This window comes from Bolinopsis microptera, chromosome 11 (assembly GCF_026151205.1).
Source record: "Bolinopsis microptera isolate Bmic1 chromosome 11, MBARI_Bmic_1.0, whole genome shotgun sequence".
NCBI classification, from domain to species: Eukaryota; Metazoa; Ctenophora; class Tentaculata; order Lobata; family Bolinopsidae; genus Bolinopsis; species Bolinopsis microptera.
The window spans coordinates 19,133,865-19,148,927 of NC_087082.1; the positions used below are offsets into that span (position 1 = coordinate 19,133,865).

General features: G+C 37.5%; 1 protein-coding gene across 1 annotated transcript in view; it reads right to left on the reverse strand.

The window, feature by feature from the left end:
• The window catches only part of LOC134823734 (uncharacterized), a 55,590-nt gene that overhangs the window by 9,250 nt on the left and 31,277 nt on the right, over positions 1-15,063 (reverse strand). The window contains exons 24-30 of the mRNA XM_063835268.1: positions 10,266-10,326; positions 9,573-9,618; positions 9,326-9,418; positions 7,025-7,140; positions 5,546-5,616; positions 4,767-4,873; positions 2,416-2,536 (exon numbers count right to left, since the gene is read on the reverse strand). Coding sequence (XP_063691338.1) covers positions 2,416-2,536; positions 4,767-4,873; positions 5,546-5,616; positions 7,025-7,140; positions 9,326-9,418; positions 9,573-9,618; positions 10,266-10,326 — 615 coding nt within the window. The remainder of the gene's footprint in view (positions 1-2,415; positions 2,537-4,766; positions 4,874-5,545; positions 5,617-7,024; positions 7,141-9,325; positions 9,419-9,572; positions 9,619-10,265; positions 10,327-15,063) is intronic.

Here is a 15,063-nt window from a genome sequence, read left to right on the forward strand (position 1 = left end):
ATAAGCTTGTCAGCCCTTAAATAGGCTGCTGAAATGGGTGACTCATTCACGCGTGACTACATAAAATCCTTTACTTCCGCCTACTTACACGTAGTGCTGTAAAATGTAAAGATAAGTGCAACTAAAATCTATATGAATGTAACCTTGCACTAAAAGGGCTCTAAAAGATGCTCAATACAAAACCTACGAAATTACTTTACCCTTGTGGACTATGTAATGAAGTAACTATTTAACTATAATGAAAACTGTGCTAAAAATCAAACTTAACACAATAACACTTGACCCTAATAATTTGACCCTGATCCTACTTTACTACAAAACGAAGTTAGTAAGTATCCTCCGCTGACCGCTATTCCCGCACACAGAATCAAATGCTTAAATCGCCTGGCAAATCTGATGAAATTCTACCCAGTTTCAAAGTAAGGCAGTTTGGGAGGCCTGGCACCTGAAAGATGTGAACCAGCTACTGAACTATTTATGGGCATTATTATGCTGTTAGAAAGTTCATCCTCGGTGTTCACGTTTAGGGTCGTTCACATATTACGTAATCACTTTTTAGACAAATTTTACACCCACCACTCCTTAATCAGTTCTACACATAGCTGTCGTGTCAGAATTACACTAGCACAATCATTTGGAATCCCCCCCCCCCCAACCCTCGGCTAATTACGTAATATGTGGACGACTCTTTTCTAAACTCTACACGTTCAGACTTAATAATAAGATTAATCTCGTGCATGTTCGGTGTTCGCTTGGATTCTGTATATAGATGACCAACTGGCCACGTTATTAACTGCTCTTGGAAAGTTCTTTGCTGAATGCTGATGACACGAAGCTTATAAGCAAGATTACTGATTTAGTAGCAAGGTGTTTGCTTCAAGAAGAACTGTTTAATGTCATCATGACATCATATGGGCCCTGCAAAATAACATGCAGCTAAACGAAACCAAATTTGAAGTGATCAACTACAAGCTGAATAAATCCCTGCTATTGAGAGAACTTCCCTTCTCCAACGAAGACTACAGGCTACAGCTACAGCTGAACAAACGGGGAAACTATCGAACCAACGCAAACAGTCAGAGACCTTGGAGTACTACTCTCAAATGACTGCTCATGGACGCCCCATATCCATCAGATGCTAAAAACTGCTAAGAAAATGGCATCGTGGGTCTTCAGTGTCTTCAGTGACAGATCACCTTTCCTGATGCTCACCCATTTCAAAACAATGGTAAGAAGCAGGCTAGAATACTGTTGCCCGGTCTGGAACCCCAGCAAAATCACCGATATAGAAGCAATTGAAAATGTTCAGAGGAACTACACTCGCCGTATCTTAGGTTGTCAGCAATTGGATTATTGGGACCGTCTTAAGAAGCTGGACCTGCTCTCCCTGCAGAGGCGGAGAGAGCGATACATCCTGATCCATACATGGAAGATGGCAAACGACCTTGCTCCAAATGACATCAACATGGTATTCAAGGAAAACGCTCGACATGGCATAAAAGCCATAGTCCATCCACTGAACAACAAATCGTAACGATCAGTGGCCACTCATTACGAGAATTCCTTTGGAGTGAATGTAGCGAGACTATGGAACCTCCTCCCACGACAAGTGAACAGTTTAACTGCTCTAGGACCTTTCAAGGTATCACTTGCTCTATTTTTGGAGACGTTTCCCGATACCCCGCCAACCAAAAGATACACCGCCATCACCAACAACTCACTCTTGGAATGGAATCTACAGAAAGATCTGTAACACGCCAAAACCAAAGTATTAAAGCTCTTTGGCAAGCATCGAGTACGATACGACGCGCAATTGTGCTTGAAGTGACGACGCGCACGAGCGATAAGGAGCTACTTATCGCTCGGTCGACCGAGCCATAAGTCTTATCGCTCGTGCGCGCCACCCGACTACCATGAGCCTAATAGTGATAAAATTTAGAAATTGATCGAATATCCGGCTATAATTATAGTAAGTAGTTTAGAAGGTACTTGGCCGGATATCATAACAATGATTTCGGCTCATCATGATAGCATGATCAGGGTAGCATGAAACGTAATGAAAAAAGTAAGGGGGGGGGGGGGGGGGGTTGGATCTTGATAACGGTTGATTACGGGGGGGGGGGGGGGGGTAATCACTTTTTGGCCAATGTTTAATCCCACCTGGCCCTCCCCCTTCCCTAATTAATTTTACACATAGCTGTTGTGTCAAAATTACACTATAGCGTGATCATTTGGAAACCCCCTCCCCCTCGATTGATTACGTAATAGTAACGACCCCTTATAAACACACAGTAGGAACAGTGTGCACACTTTGTAAATTACACAGACAAGAGATGCAATGTAAACTGGCTCCGTCTGGAAACCAAAACAGGAGCTAATTAACTAATTAACTAATTAATTAATTAAAAAACTCACGGGATAGCAAGCGTGTTGAGATAAGCTTTTATTCCCGGTTTGAGTTTTGAGATTCCACCCGCACTGTGAAGTCCTTTACCGGTGATTACAGTCAGCGTCCGGGGAAACTCCGGCTCTTGCCCTGCCATTAATATGTCATTAATATGTCATTAATAAGTCATTAGTATGTCATTAATATGTCATTAATAAGTCATTAATAAGTCATTAATATGTCATTAGTATGTCATTAATAAGTCATTAATAAGTCATTAATATGTCATTAGTATGTCATTAATAAGCCATTAATAAGTCATTAATATGTCATTAGTATGTCATTAATATGTCATTAATATGTCATTAATAAGTCATTAATAAGTCATTAATATGTCATTAATAAGTCATTAATAGGTCATTAATATGTCATTAATATGTCATTAGTATGTCATTAATAAGTCATTAATAAGTCATTAATATGTCATTAGTATGTCATTAATAAGCCATTAATAAGTCATTAATATGTCATTAGTATGTCATTAATATGTCATTAATATGTCATTAATAAGTCATTAATAAGTCATTAATATGTCATTAATAAGTCATTAATAGGTCATTAATATGTCATTAATAAGTCATTAATATGTCATTAGTATGTCATTAATATGTCATTAATATGTCATTAATAAGTCATTAATAAGTCATTAATATGTCATTAATATGTCATTAATATGTCATTAATAAGTCATTAATATGTCATTAGTATGTCATTAATAAGTCATTAATAAGTCATTAATATGTCATTAGTATGTCATTAATAAGCCATTAATAAGTCATTAATATGTCATTAGTATGTCATTAATATGTCATTAATATGTCATTAATAAGTCATTAATAAGTCATTAATATGTCATTAATAAGTCATTAATAGGTCATTAATATGTCATTAATAAGTCATTAATATGTCATTAATACGTCATTAATATGTCATTAGTATGTCATTAATAAGTCATTAATAAGTCATTAATATGTCATTATATATGTCATTATATATGTCATTAATATGTCATTAATAAGTCATTAATAAGTCATTAATAAGTCATTAATACGTCATTAATATGTCATTAGTATGTCATTAATAAGTCATTAATATGTCATTAGTATGTCATTAATAAGTCATTAATATGTCATTATATATGTCATTATATATGTCATTAATATGTCATTAATATGTCATTAATATGTCATTAATATGTCATTAATATGTCATTAATATGTCATTATATATGTCATTATATATGTCATTAATATGTCATTAATAAGTCATTAATATGTCATTAATATGTCATTAATAAGTCATTAATACGTCATTAATAAGTCATTAATATGTCATTAATACGTCATTAATATGTCATTAGTATGTCATTAATAAGTCATTAATAAGTCATTAATATGTCATTATATATGTCATTAATATGTCATTAATAAGTCATTAATAAGTCATTAATAAGTAATTAATACGTCATTAATATGTCATTGGTATGTCATTAATACGTCATTAATAAGTCATTAATATGTCATTAGTATGTCATTAATAAGTCATTAATAAGTCATTAATATGTCATTATATATGTCATTATATATGTCATTAATATGTCATTAATAAGTCATTAATAAGTCATTAGTATGTCATTAGTATGTCATTATATATGTCATTAATATGTCATTAATAAGTCATTAATAAGTCATTAATACGTCATTAATATGTCATTAGTATGTCATTAATAAGTCATTAATAAGTCATTAATATGTCATTATATATGTTATTATATATGTCATTAATATGTCATTAATAAGTCATTAATAAGTCATTAGTATGTCATTAATATGTCATTAATATGTCATTATATATGTCATTAATATGTCATTAATAAGTCATTAATAAGTCATTAATATGTCATTATATATGTCATTAATATGTCATTAATAAGTCATTAGTATGTCATTAATATGGCATTAATATGTCATTATATATGTCATTATATATGTCATTAATATGTCATTAATAAGTCATTAATATGTCATTAATAAGTCATTAATAAGTCATTAATAAGTCATTAGTATGTCATTAATATGTCATTAATATGTCATTAATATGTCATTAATATGTCATTAGTAAGTGCTGTTCATATACAGGATCTTTTTCACTGTTAACTTTCAGTATGTCTTTTGATCCAGTGATCATTGCAATAAATTGTTCGTTGTATTGGCCTTGGTTAGGAGTGTCATAATGTCAATATAATATGAACATACTTGTCATAATGTCAATATAATATGAACATACTTAACCTATTAAACTATCTAAAAGAAATCGTTACCTATCTTTTGGTTGTAGTGATCGAGTGTCTTGTTTAGGAGGTACTTGCTTTGACTCAAGGTGAAACCGTGTAGATCTAGCACTGGATTCAACTTCAGATCTCGTAACCTGGAGGTTAGGGTTAAATAGAGAGAGGGAGAGAGAGAGAGAGAGAGAGAGAGAGAGAGAGAGAGAGAGAGAGAGAGAGAGAGAGAGAGAGAGAGAGAGAGAGAGAGAGAGAGAGAGAGAGAGAGAGAGAGAGAGAGAGAGAGAGAGAGAGAGAGAGAGAGAGAGAGAGAGAGAGAGAGAGAGAGAGAGAGAGGTTAGAGAGAGAGAGAGAGAGAGAGAGAGAGAGGGAGGGAGGGAGGGAGGGAGGGAGGGAGGGAGGGAGGGAGGGAGGGAGGGAGGGAGGGAGGGAGGGAGGGAGGGAGGGAGGGAGGGAGGGAGGGAGGGAGGGAGGGAGAGAGAGAGAGAGAGAGAGAGAGAGAGAGAGAGAGAGAGAGAGAGAGAGAGAGAGAGAGAGAGAGAGAGAGAGAGAGAGAGAGAGAGAGAGAGAGAGAGAGAGAGAGAGAGAGAGAGAGAGAGAGAGAGAGAGAGAGAGAGAGAGAGAGAGAGAGAGAGAGAGAGAGAGAGAGAGAGAGAGAGAGAGAGTACAATTTTATTGTAGGTTTCTAAATACGGGATTAAAGAATCGGGATAAAGATATGATGATGCGGCAGACATCACAGAGTGAGACTAATTTTCTTAAAATATACAAATTAAATTTATATCGTTAAGTATGTTATATGGAACCTGACGAACCTATCTTTCACGACGGTTCCTTCAAACAGCTTCATTTCAGCTTCTTCTGCTAGTTCTCTGTATTTAGCTCCCTGGGTTGGGGTTTGTATTCAGTCAACATTTAAAAGAAAATTCCTTGGTAGAAAATACATTGTGAGGGGGGGGTTCAGCCTGAAATTTTGGTGAAACTTGATTCTGACATTGCAATTGACCAGCAAACTAGGACCCGTGACCAAACTTTTGAGGGGGTCCCGGCCCCAACCGCCCACCGGTGCCTGCGTTGAAGCCGCGCCCATATTTGAGCCCAATTTGGTAGCTAGTGGTCGCTTCAACTCGTATATGAATCTCCATCCAGATTGGTGCATATTTTTGTGCATATTATTTTTGTCTCATAACTCAGTCATTTTTTGTCCAATCTGGATGAAAATTCATATACGACTTCAGGGGACCACTAGAAATTTGGGTCTTGGGCAGGTTAAGAATAAGTTGATTTGGCCTAAATTGGCCAAATCGGGCTCAAATATGGGTGCGGCTGCACTGCGGGCCCCGGTGGGCGGTTGGGGTCACGGGTCCTAGTATTGGTCACGGGTCCTAGTTTGTATGTCAGAATCAAGTTTTATAAACATTTTAGGCTGAACACCCCCCCCCCCCCCCCTTCACCAGAAATTGAAACTGTAAGATAACCTGTTTGGCATAGTGCCCAGCTACACCCCCCCCCCCCTTCACCAGAAATTGAAACTGTAAGATAACCTGTTTGGCATAGTGCCCAGCTACAATGTAAGATAACCTGTTTGGCATAGTGCCCAGTAAGATAACCTGTTTGGCATAGTGCCCAGTAAGATAACCTGTTTGGCATAGTGCCCAGTAAGATAACCTGTTTGGCATAGTGCCCAGTAAGATAACCTGTTTGGCATAGTGCCCAGCTACAATGTAAGATAACCTGTTTGGCATAGTGCCCAGTAAGATAACCTGTTTGGCATAGTGCCCAGTAAGATAACCTGTTTGGCATAGTGCCCAGTAAGATAACCTGTTTGGCATAGTGCCCAGTAAGATAACCTGTTTGGCATAGTGCCCAGTAAGATAACCTGTTTGGCATAGTGCCCAGTAAGATAACCTGTTTGGCATAGTGCCCAGTAAGATAACCTGTTTGGCATAGTGCCCAGCAACCTGTTTGGCATAGTGCCCAGCTACCTGTTTGGCATAGTGCCCAGCTACCTGTTTGGCATAGTGCCCAGCTACCTGTTTGGCATAGTGCCCAGTAAGATAACCCGTTTGGCATAGTGCCCAGTAAGATAACCTGTTTGGCATAGTGCCCAGTAAGATAACCTGTTTGGCATAGTGCCCAGTAAGATAACCTGTTTGGCATAGTGCCCAGTAAGATAACCTGTTTGGCATAGTGCCCAGTAAGATAACCTGTTTGGCATAGTGCCCAGTAAGATAACCTGTTTGGCATAGTGCCCAGTAAGATAACCTGTTTGGCATAGTGCCCAGTAAGATAACCTGTTTGGCATAGTGCCCAGCTACAATGCCCTTCTTTTTAGAGTGCCATAGTTTCGCCTGGTTCAGGTTGTGTCCCGAGAGCTCTCTGTACGCTTCAGCTTGTTCAATCAGAGTTCCTGAGTAGTATAATAATTATACGGATACCTAGAGGTCACGTGTTAAGTTGTTAGTCACGTGTTAAGTTCTTAATCACGTGTTAAGTTGTAAGTCACGTGTTAAGTTGTTAGTCACGTGTTAAGTTGTTAGTCACGTGTTAAGTTGTTAGTCACGTGTTAAGTTGTAAGTCACGTGTTAAGTTGTAAGTCACGTGTTAAGTTGTTAGTCACGTGTTAAGTTGTTAGTCACGTGTTAAGTTGTTAGTCACGTGTTAAGTTGTTAGTCAATGTTTCCGAATAAGTTACTCAGTTTGTAGAAAGTAATCTCGAGTGTAAGATTATGTTTCATTGATTTCTTAAAAAGGGAACCATGAAGTAATCAGTGTAACTTAAAAACTCAACAAAGAGAGCGACCGATTTCATTCTCGGTATCATTTTGCATTTGCGGACGGTTATTCACATTAATATCATTTTCTTTTGTTTGGGAAAGAGAGACACTGGCAGCGGTCCAATCTTCCCATGATTATAGGTTTTGGTCAAATTTAATAACGTATATATATATATACATAATATATAATCAGAGTTCCTGAGTAGTATAATAATTATACGGATACCTAGAGGTCACGTGTTAAGTTGTTAGTCACGTGTTAAGTTGTTAATCACGTGTTAAGTTGTTAATCACGTGTTAAGTTGTTAGTCACGTGTTAAGTTGTTAGTCACGTGTTAAGTTGTTAGTCACGTGTTAAGTTGTTAGTCACGTGTTAAGTTGTTAGTCACGTGTTAAGTTGTTAATCACGTGTTAAGTTGTTAGTCACGTGTTAAGTTGTTAGTCACGTGTTAAGTTGTTAGTCACGTGTTAAGTTGTTAGTCACGTGTTAAGTTGTTAGTCACGTGTTAAGTTAATAGTCATGTGTTAAGTTGTTAGTCACGTGTTACCTAGAGGTCAAATTACCAATATATTCAATGTTTCCGAATAAGTTACTCAGTTTGTAGAAAGTAATCTCGAGTGTAAGATTATGTTTCATTGATTTCTTAAAAAGGGAACCATGAAGTAATCAGTGTAACTTAAAAGCTCAACAAAGAGAGCGACCGATTTCATTCTCGGTATCATTTTGCATTTGCGGACGGTTATTCACATTAATATCATTTTCTTATGTTTGGGAAAGAGAGACACTGGCAGCGGTCCAATCTTCCCATGATTATAGGTTTTGGTCAAATTTAATAACGTATATATATATATACATAATAACTTATATATTGCTTTAAACAGTTAAAGCTTTAAATGATCCATCCCTTGATAGAGCGCCACATTTTTCTTTATAATCAGTAATCAAGCACGAATTGGTGTGCAAGAGAGAAATTTATCGTGCTGAATGAAACTTTTTTAAAAAAGATATGAACTGTATACTGTGCAAACTGTAGCTAAAACTCAAGACTTTGATTATATGCAGTGCATGTCATTTTAAACTGTTTGATTTAATAAGAGGGCCGTGTAGCGTTGAGGATACAAATATGAAGTACTGTTTTCGAATTTGTTAGATGCATTAATCTTTTTCCTGAAATTTAGACTTTTTTATGTTCTAGAAACCCCCTCGGCGCGACCATCGCATCCTTTATACTATTACTCCCTTTCCTATTTTTATTCAGACTCATCAGAAGTCGTTCGACAGGTTAATGGAAGATAAGAGGAAACCCGTGCACTGAATACCTTAATAGGCAGTTTTACACGAGACGCAATTATTGATGCTACGCGAATCTAAATGCTAAAGACTATCTGCATATAGTATATCTGCATAATATTTTTACTTGTTTGAATGAAAAGCACTAATATCTCAATCTGCATATAGTATATCTGCATAATATAGTATATATAATATACAGTTGTATATTATGATACTACTAGAAAGCCCGTGGTAACAGGGATGAAGCTAGTAGTATACTCTGAAAGTTTTAATTGCATCAAAAAATATCCATACCAACCTAAGACACAGCCGATTTAAATGTTAAACACTTTAAACACAACTTAATTACCATAAAACCAATAAAGCGATAAAAATGCTGTTCCAACAATCATTCATGCACGTGCGCGTTCAACGCTTTTACCATGGTTACTTTGCAACTACATATTTCTCATATATTTGCACGTGGGCGGTACTACATACAAAAATAATCTTTTGAATTATAATATAGAAGTTACTGCAGAAACCTGGGTGGATAATGATGTGGTTGTGTGTGTAGGTATTAGCCCGGGGAGGCTGTGTGAGCTGTGCATACTCCACATGCTCTTCTTTTGGGCGCTCTGCAGATCAGGGAGAGTGGGTTAACGTTAATTAACACTGTAATTAACAGTAATTAATGGTAATTAACACTGTAATTAACAGTAATTAATGGTAATTAACAGTAATTAATGGTAATTAACACTGATCAGCGAACCTATCACCCTAGAGTCTTACCGGGAGTATACTCTGTCTTGGAACTGTATAGCTTTTCCTCGTCATCCTGAAAGGGAACAAATATTGAGATTATCAAATAGACTACCTAAATAGCTGGGTAATAATAGAGTGTAACGAGGTTTGTATCCTGACTGGGGGCTTACCAGATATTTTAACCTTGGTAACGAGGTTTGTATCCTGACTGGGGGCTTACCAGATATTTTAACCTTGGTAACGAGGTTTGTATCCTGACTGGGGGCTTACCAGATATTTTAACCTTGGTAACGAGGTTTGTATCCTGACTGGGGGCTTACCAGATATTGTAACCTTGGTAACGAGGTTTGTATCCTGACTGGGGGCTTACCAGATATTTTAACCTTGGTAACGAGGTTTGTATCCTGACTGGGGGCTTACCAGATATTTTAACCTTGGTAACGAGGTTTGTATCCTGACTGGGGGCTTACCAGATATTGTAACCTTGGTAACGAGGTTTGTATCCTGACTGGGGGCTTACCAGATATTTTAACCTTGGTAACGAGGTTTGTATCCTGACTGGGGGCTTACCAGATATTTTAACCTTGGTAACGAGGTTTGTATCCTGACTGGGGGCTTACCAGATATTTTAACCTTGGTAACGAGGTTTGTATCCTGACTGGGGGCTTACCAGATATTTTAACCTTGGTAACGAGGTTTGTATCCTGACTGGGGGCTTACCAGATATTGTAACCGGACACTTTCAGTCGACAAAGCGCTCATAGCTAGTTGTAGTTCGTTTCTGAAAAGCAACTTATATTATAGTGAACATCATGGAAATAATATATAACAAATCATAACTTTAATAGATATCTACCATTGTGCTATCAGGAAGTACAATTTGAGTCTAAAACCATCATACACTCAATGGATTTACGAAGTACGAACAAATCATTATCCCAGCTCTTTCTCATAGATCAGTGGTATATACTGGACTCCAAAATATGCGCTACTAACTTGCTCAAATAGGTTCAACAATGAGCTCTACTCCTCACTAACCTTCCTCCTTTAGACCTTAGTGTTCATTGCATTGCTATTGAGACTTTCCTCAGACTTTAAATCATCTCGTTCTCCACTATGACTTACGGATTAAGAGACGGAAAGCTGTCCTTCTCTCCGACCTAATCAGGAATTGTCTCCATCCACTCAATCTTCTAGATATAGCCCCGGCTTAACTCAACCTTTCGATTGTTCATTACGGATTTCTTGAACTTTCTGTAACCCTAGAACAGACCACTCTTCTCCATAGTTACATAATCGTATTTAATATAACTATGTATATGAATATGAGGCTCAGCTCCGCGTCTCCCGATAGAACATTGGCCTGGTTATTTATTGATTTGATCTGACATTTTCAAGTAGTGTAACTATGGTAACTAGTAGTGTAACTATGGTAACTAGTGGTAGCACAATCCCTCTTGTTTCTACACTCTACAGTTGCAAGTTGCGGAATCTTGTTCGGTGGAGTCACCTTGGTGTTGTTTAACTTAGGGGGTGCAAACCTCACACTAACCACCTTTGAATACTTTACTGTAAATACGACAACAACATAAGATACCTTATCGGACCTTATTTGGACGGACATTAAATGAACGGACATAATTATGAACGGACATTAATATGAACGCTAGAAGGCATTCAAAACCATCAAAATTCCGAATCTTTTTCATTTTTTGACGTTTTTTTATTTCAGCAAATGATTTTTAAATCCATTTTTATACAGTAAGTAAGAAAAGCAATCGTTAAGCAGTAAAATTTTTAAAATATGTGTACATGATCAGTGTCTAATATCACATATCACCTTCATCAAATGGGCTTTTTTTTCATTACCTCCCCTGAGTAATATGAACTATAACAACGTCGGACAATGTCCTTGGCAACACGATTTACCGTATTATCTAGAGGCTGGAACAAGTTTGTCATGTTGGCGGGGACTAGCTCATGAACTATGTTGTTGAGTGCCATAATTTCGGTGACTTTTCCGCCAAGTGACCCTTGAAAACATCATATACTAGTAGTTATATTTTTTTAGAGAATATTTTATGTGTACAGTGTAAAGATAGTTCAAAAATGTCTCTATTGCCAAATTGCTTCCAGGCGTTTTGCACGAGCAAAATGTTCAAAAATGTTTGCCTTCGGCAAACTTTAACTGTACGGTACTATACTACTATAGTATTGAAATTTATAAAACCTTTGAAATTCTAACTGTGGCGCACAGAAAATCATTCCTACACCCCTGAATTATCTGCTATTACATGTGAACATTGCGAGGTATCTAGGGGTGGGACAGGAGGAATTATTTTAGTTTTACGGGAAATTGAATAAAAATTGAATCAAGTAATCAAGCTTTCTTGGAAACGCGTAGCTCCAGTATAGACATGGGTTTAAGTATAAGTATAACTTACAAGTCATTATCAGGGTACCAACTACCACATCACGATTGAGAAATTTAATTATATCTCCCCACGAATTTTACCTGGGGACCTCGAGGCTTCTCTGTTCATAAACAGATTGAATATATATTGGAATAACAATTGATAGGCCGAGCGCCGCCCAGTAACAAGAATTTTGATAGTATTAGTTTGTTTATAATTATATGCTCTCTCGTACCACAATTAGAAAGTCTATTATTTTACTCTTAGTTCCTAAAAATTATTTCATGTTCAATTCCATTGGAAATAGTTTTCAACCAAAACCCAAAATTGGGTAATAATATAAAGTGCATGGAACGTAGCAAAAGTTTCCTTTTTCCAAATAAAAGGAAATGATATCAATTTAAATTACCGTTTCTGTACTAATAACTAAACGCGAAATGTTGCCGAGAATGAAATCGGCCGTGAATGAATCAGAATAAGAAAAGTGAACGACCAATATAAACTGAAGTGTTTTTTCACATTATCTGGCATCCTGAGGATAGAAATAGCCGCAGAGATATACTGTATGTTTATCTTAGAAACATAGTATGTCCGCAGGCTGGGTTATCGTCAAGGGAAGCATTACCTTACCGTATATGTTTACTTAACGGCTAGGAAAGATTCTTAGACTCCTCTACTGGGTTAACTTCCGGTTACCTGATTAAGATTTGTATATGAAGTCTTGACCCCCATACCATTGTCGTGACCCCCATACCATCATGTCGTGACCCCCATACCATTGTCGGTCCACTTGGTGTCGGGGTGCAAACGTGAGGTAAAGTAAGATCATTTCCAGAAATTCCAGAAATCCTCCATAAATTGCAGAATGTTTAAGGGCTGTAATTCCACACCAATTATACAGTCTTAAAATATTTCTTGTTTCATTGAATCATTCAGTCGGCTAAGCTAATTAATCATTCGATCCCACCGCCAGCTCGTTTCCGGACTTGTGTCTTATTTTCAATTTTCAATTTTCTTCGTCCATCAAGTTTTCCTGAACGTCACTTATTTTTGACTTTTTCCGCCAAGTGACCCTTGAAAACATGATATACTAGTAGAGTTTTCTGTGCCTCCGGCAGACCAAGGAGAACCTTTCCGTCGTTAGCTTATGGCACAATAAAGTTCTAATAGTTTTCATATTCTGGACAAAAAGTTCGAAGTGGAAAAATGTTTGAAAAAAATTCAACGGACTTTAACTTGGACGGACCTTAAATTAAGGGACTTTATTTTAACAGACATTAAGACGAAGGTTAGGGCCTCCAGCGCTCAATTAATGTCCGTCCAAATAAGGTCAATTAATGTGACGTCAAATATGGGCATTCCTGTCTCCACGCTCCTCAGTGAGTGTTGCTTGCTATGCAAACACAGTGTTTGTGTGTACAGTTTTCGGTTGTTTACTTTAGGGTTTACTTAAATTGCACCGTGTCGGACATGTTGAATAGTTAAGTGTCTTAATTTGATAATATCACACGTCCTTAACCTTCTGTTATGAGAAGTCGTTGTTTGTATTTATACTTTTCGTTTCATATTTTTTGCGTGACCTCTAGAATCTTGGTCGCCGTTTTCGTAATTTTAATTGAAAGCTTGAACTAACTGATATCCTGAAAAGCTATACTTAAAGTCGATATATATAACGGTCACTAGACGTCTAGTTACCACTTACTGGCTACTAGGCGGTCGCTAGCCGGCTAGTGACAGGCCTACATTAATGTGCCCATTCCGGTTATTTTGAGTGGTCGATTTAAGGGCTTCTTTGGATTTGAATGGTAACAAGGATTTCTCAACGGAATATAGTAGTTAGGACCACTACAAACATAATTAGACTTGTCGGCAATTATGTATGTCACGGCAACAGCCACTTTTTGCTACTTTTGCCACTTTTTACCACCTTTCTTGTTTGTCAAATATCTTTGATTGTGAACATTGTAGAAGGTTGAAAATTAATCGAGGGTGTTTATCTTATCGAGTAGAAATTCTTTTGTACAGAAACTTTTACGGGGGGGGGGGGGGGGGGGGGGGGGGGGGGGGGGGGGCGGCGGGGGGTAATCGTCGTTTGAATGTGGGACAATTTTGAAAAACTTTTTTAGAGATTTTACCGGCATACCCTCTAGAATCACCTAATTTGTTCAATTTTAGGGAGGGGGTCGCCAACAGGGGGGCGCTTTTTCGGGGGGGGGGGGGGGGGGGGGGGGTAAACAGGCTGGTAATTAGATTACCAGGGGGGGGGGGGGGGCAATCGTCGTTTGAATGTGGGACAATTTTGAAAAACTTTTTTAGAGATTTTACCGGCATACCCTCTAGAATCACCTAATTTGTTCAATTTTAGGGAAGGGGTCGCAGACCAATTAGATTGTCTGCTATTTCATATTTCGTTTCTGGTTCCCTAGATAACTGCTAGCTCTTCTCGTGATTGGTGAGTGGTGACGTGTCTTTAGCTACTATACCAGTACCGATGAAGACAAATTTTACTCCTTGATTGATCTTCTCGCTTGTTTTTGTTTGTTTGTTTGTTTGGGGACCGGTTTTTGGTACACCGGCCAATGTTTACAAAATCATATGATACATAACAATATAATTTTATTTAAATATAAGTGAAAATTAGAGTTAAAAATTATGATGTAACCTTTATCGTTTATTCTTTAAACCAAAAACTTTAAAACTAAAACTTGCATATCATGAACAATAATTTGATTTGATACGACAGATGATCACACGCACTGTTTTATAAGCTACTTGTGTTGGTGATTAACGATTAGTGGGCAGCGCAGAGTCGATAGTATAGTGCTCTGTATAGTGCTTTGTTTGAACCGTAGTTAAAATAAATAAAAGTAAATGAGCCCATGTTATATGGTTGATAGTGACTAGTGTGCTAATCGTGTAGTTTTACTTATTCCTAAGGTATTCGCGGTAGGTTGTGTGTCTGATTGTATGGTACAGCACCAGTTTGTCGGGCACGTGGTAACCGAGTGACGCAGTCACGTGGTAACGGAGTGACGCAGTTACGTGGTAACGGAGTGACGCAGTCACGTGGTAACGGAGTGACGCAGTCACGTGGTAACGGAGTG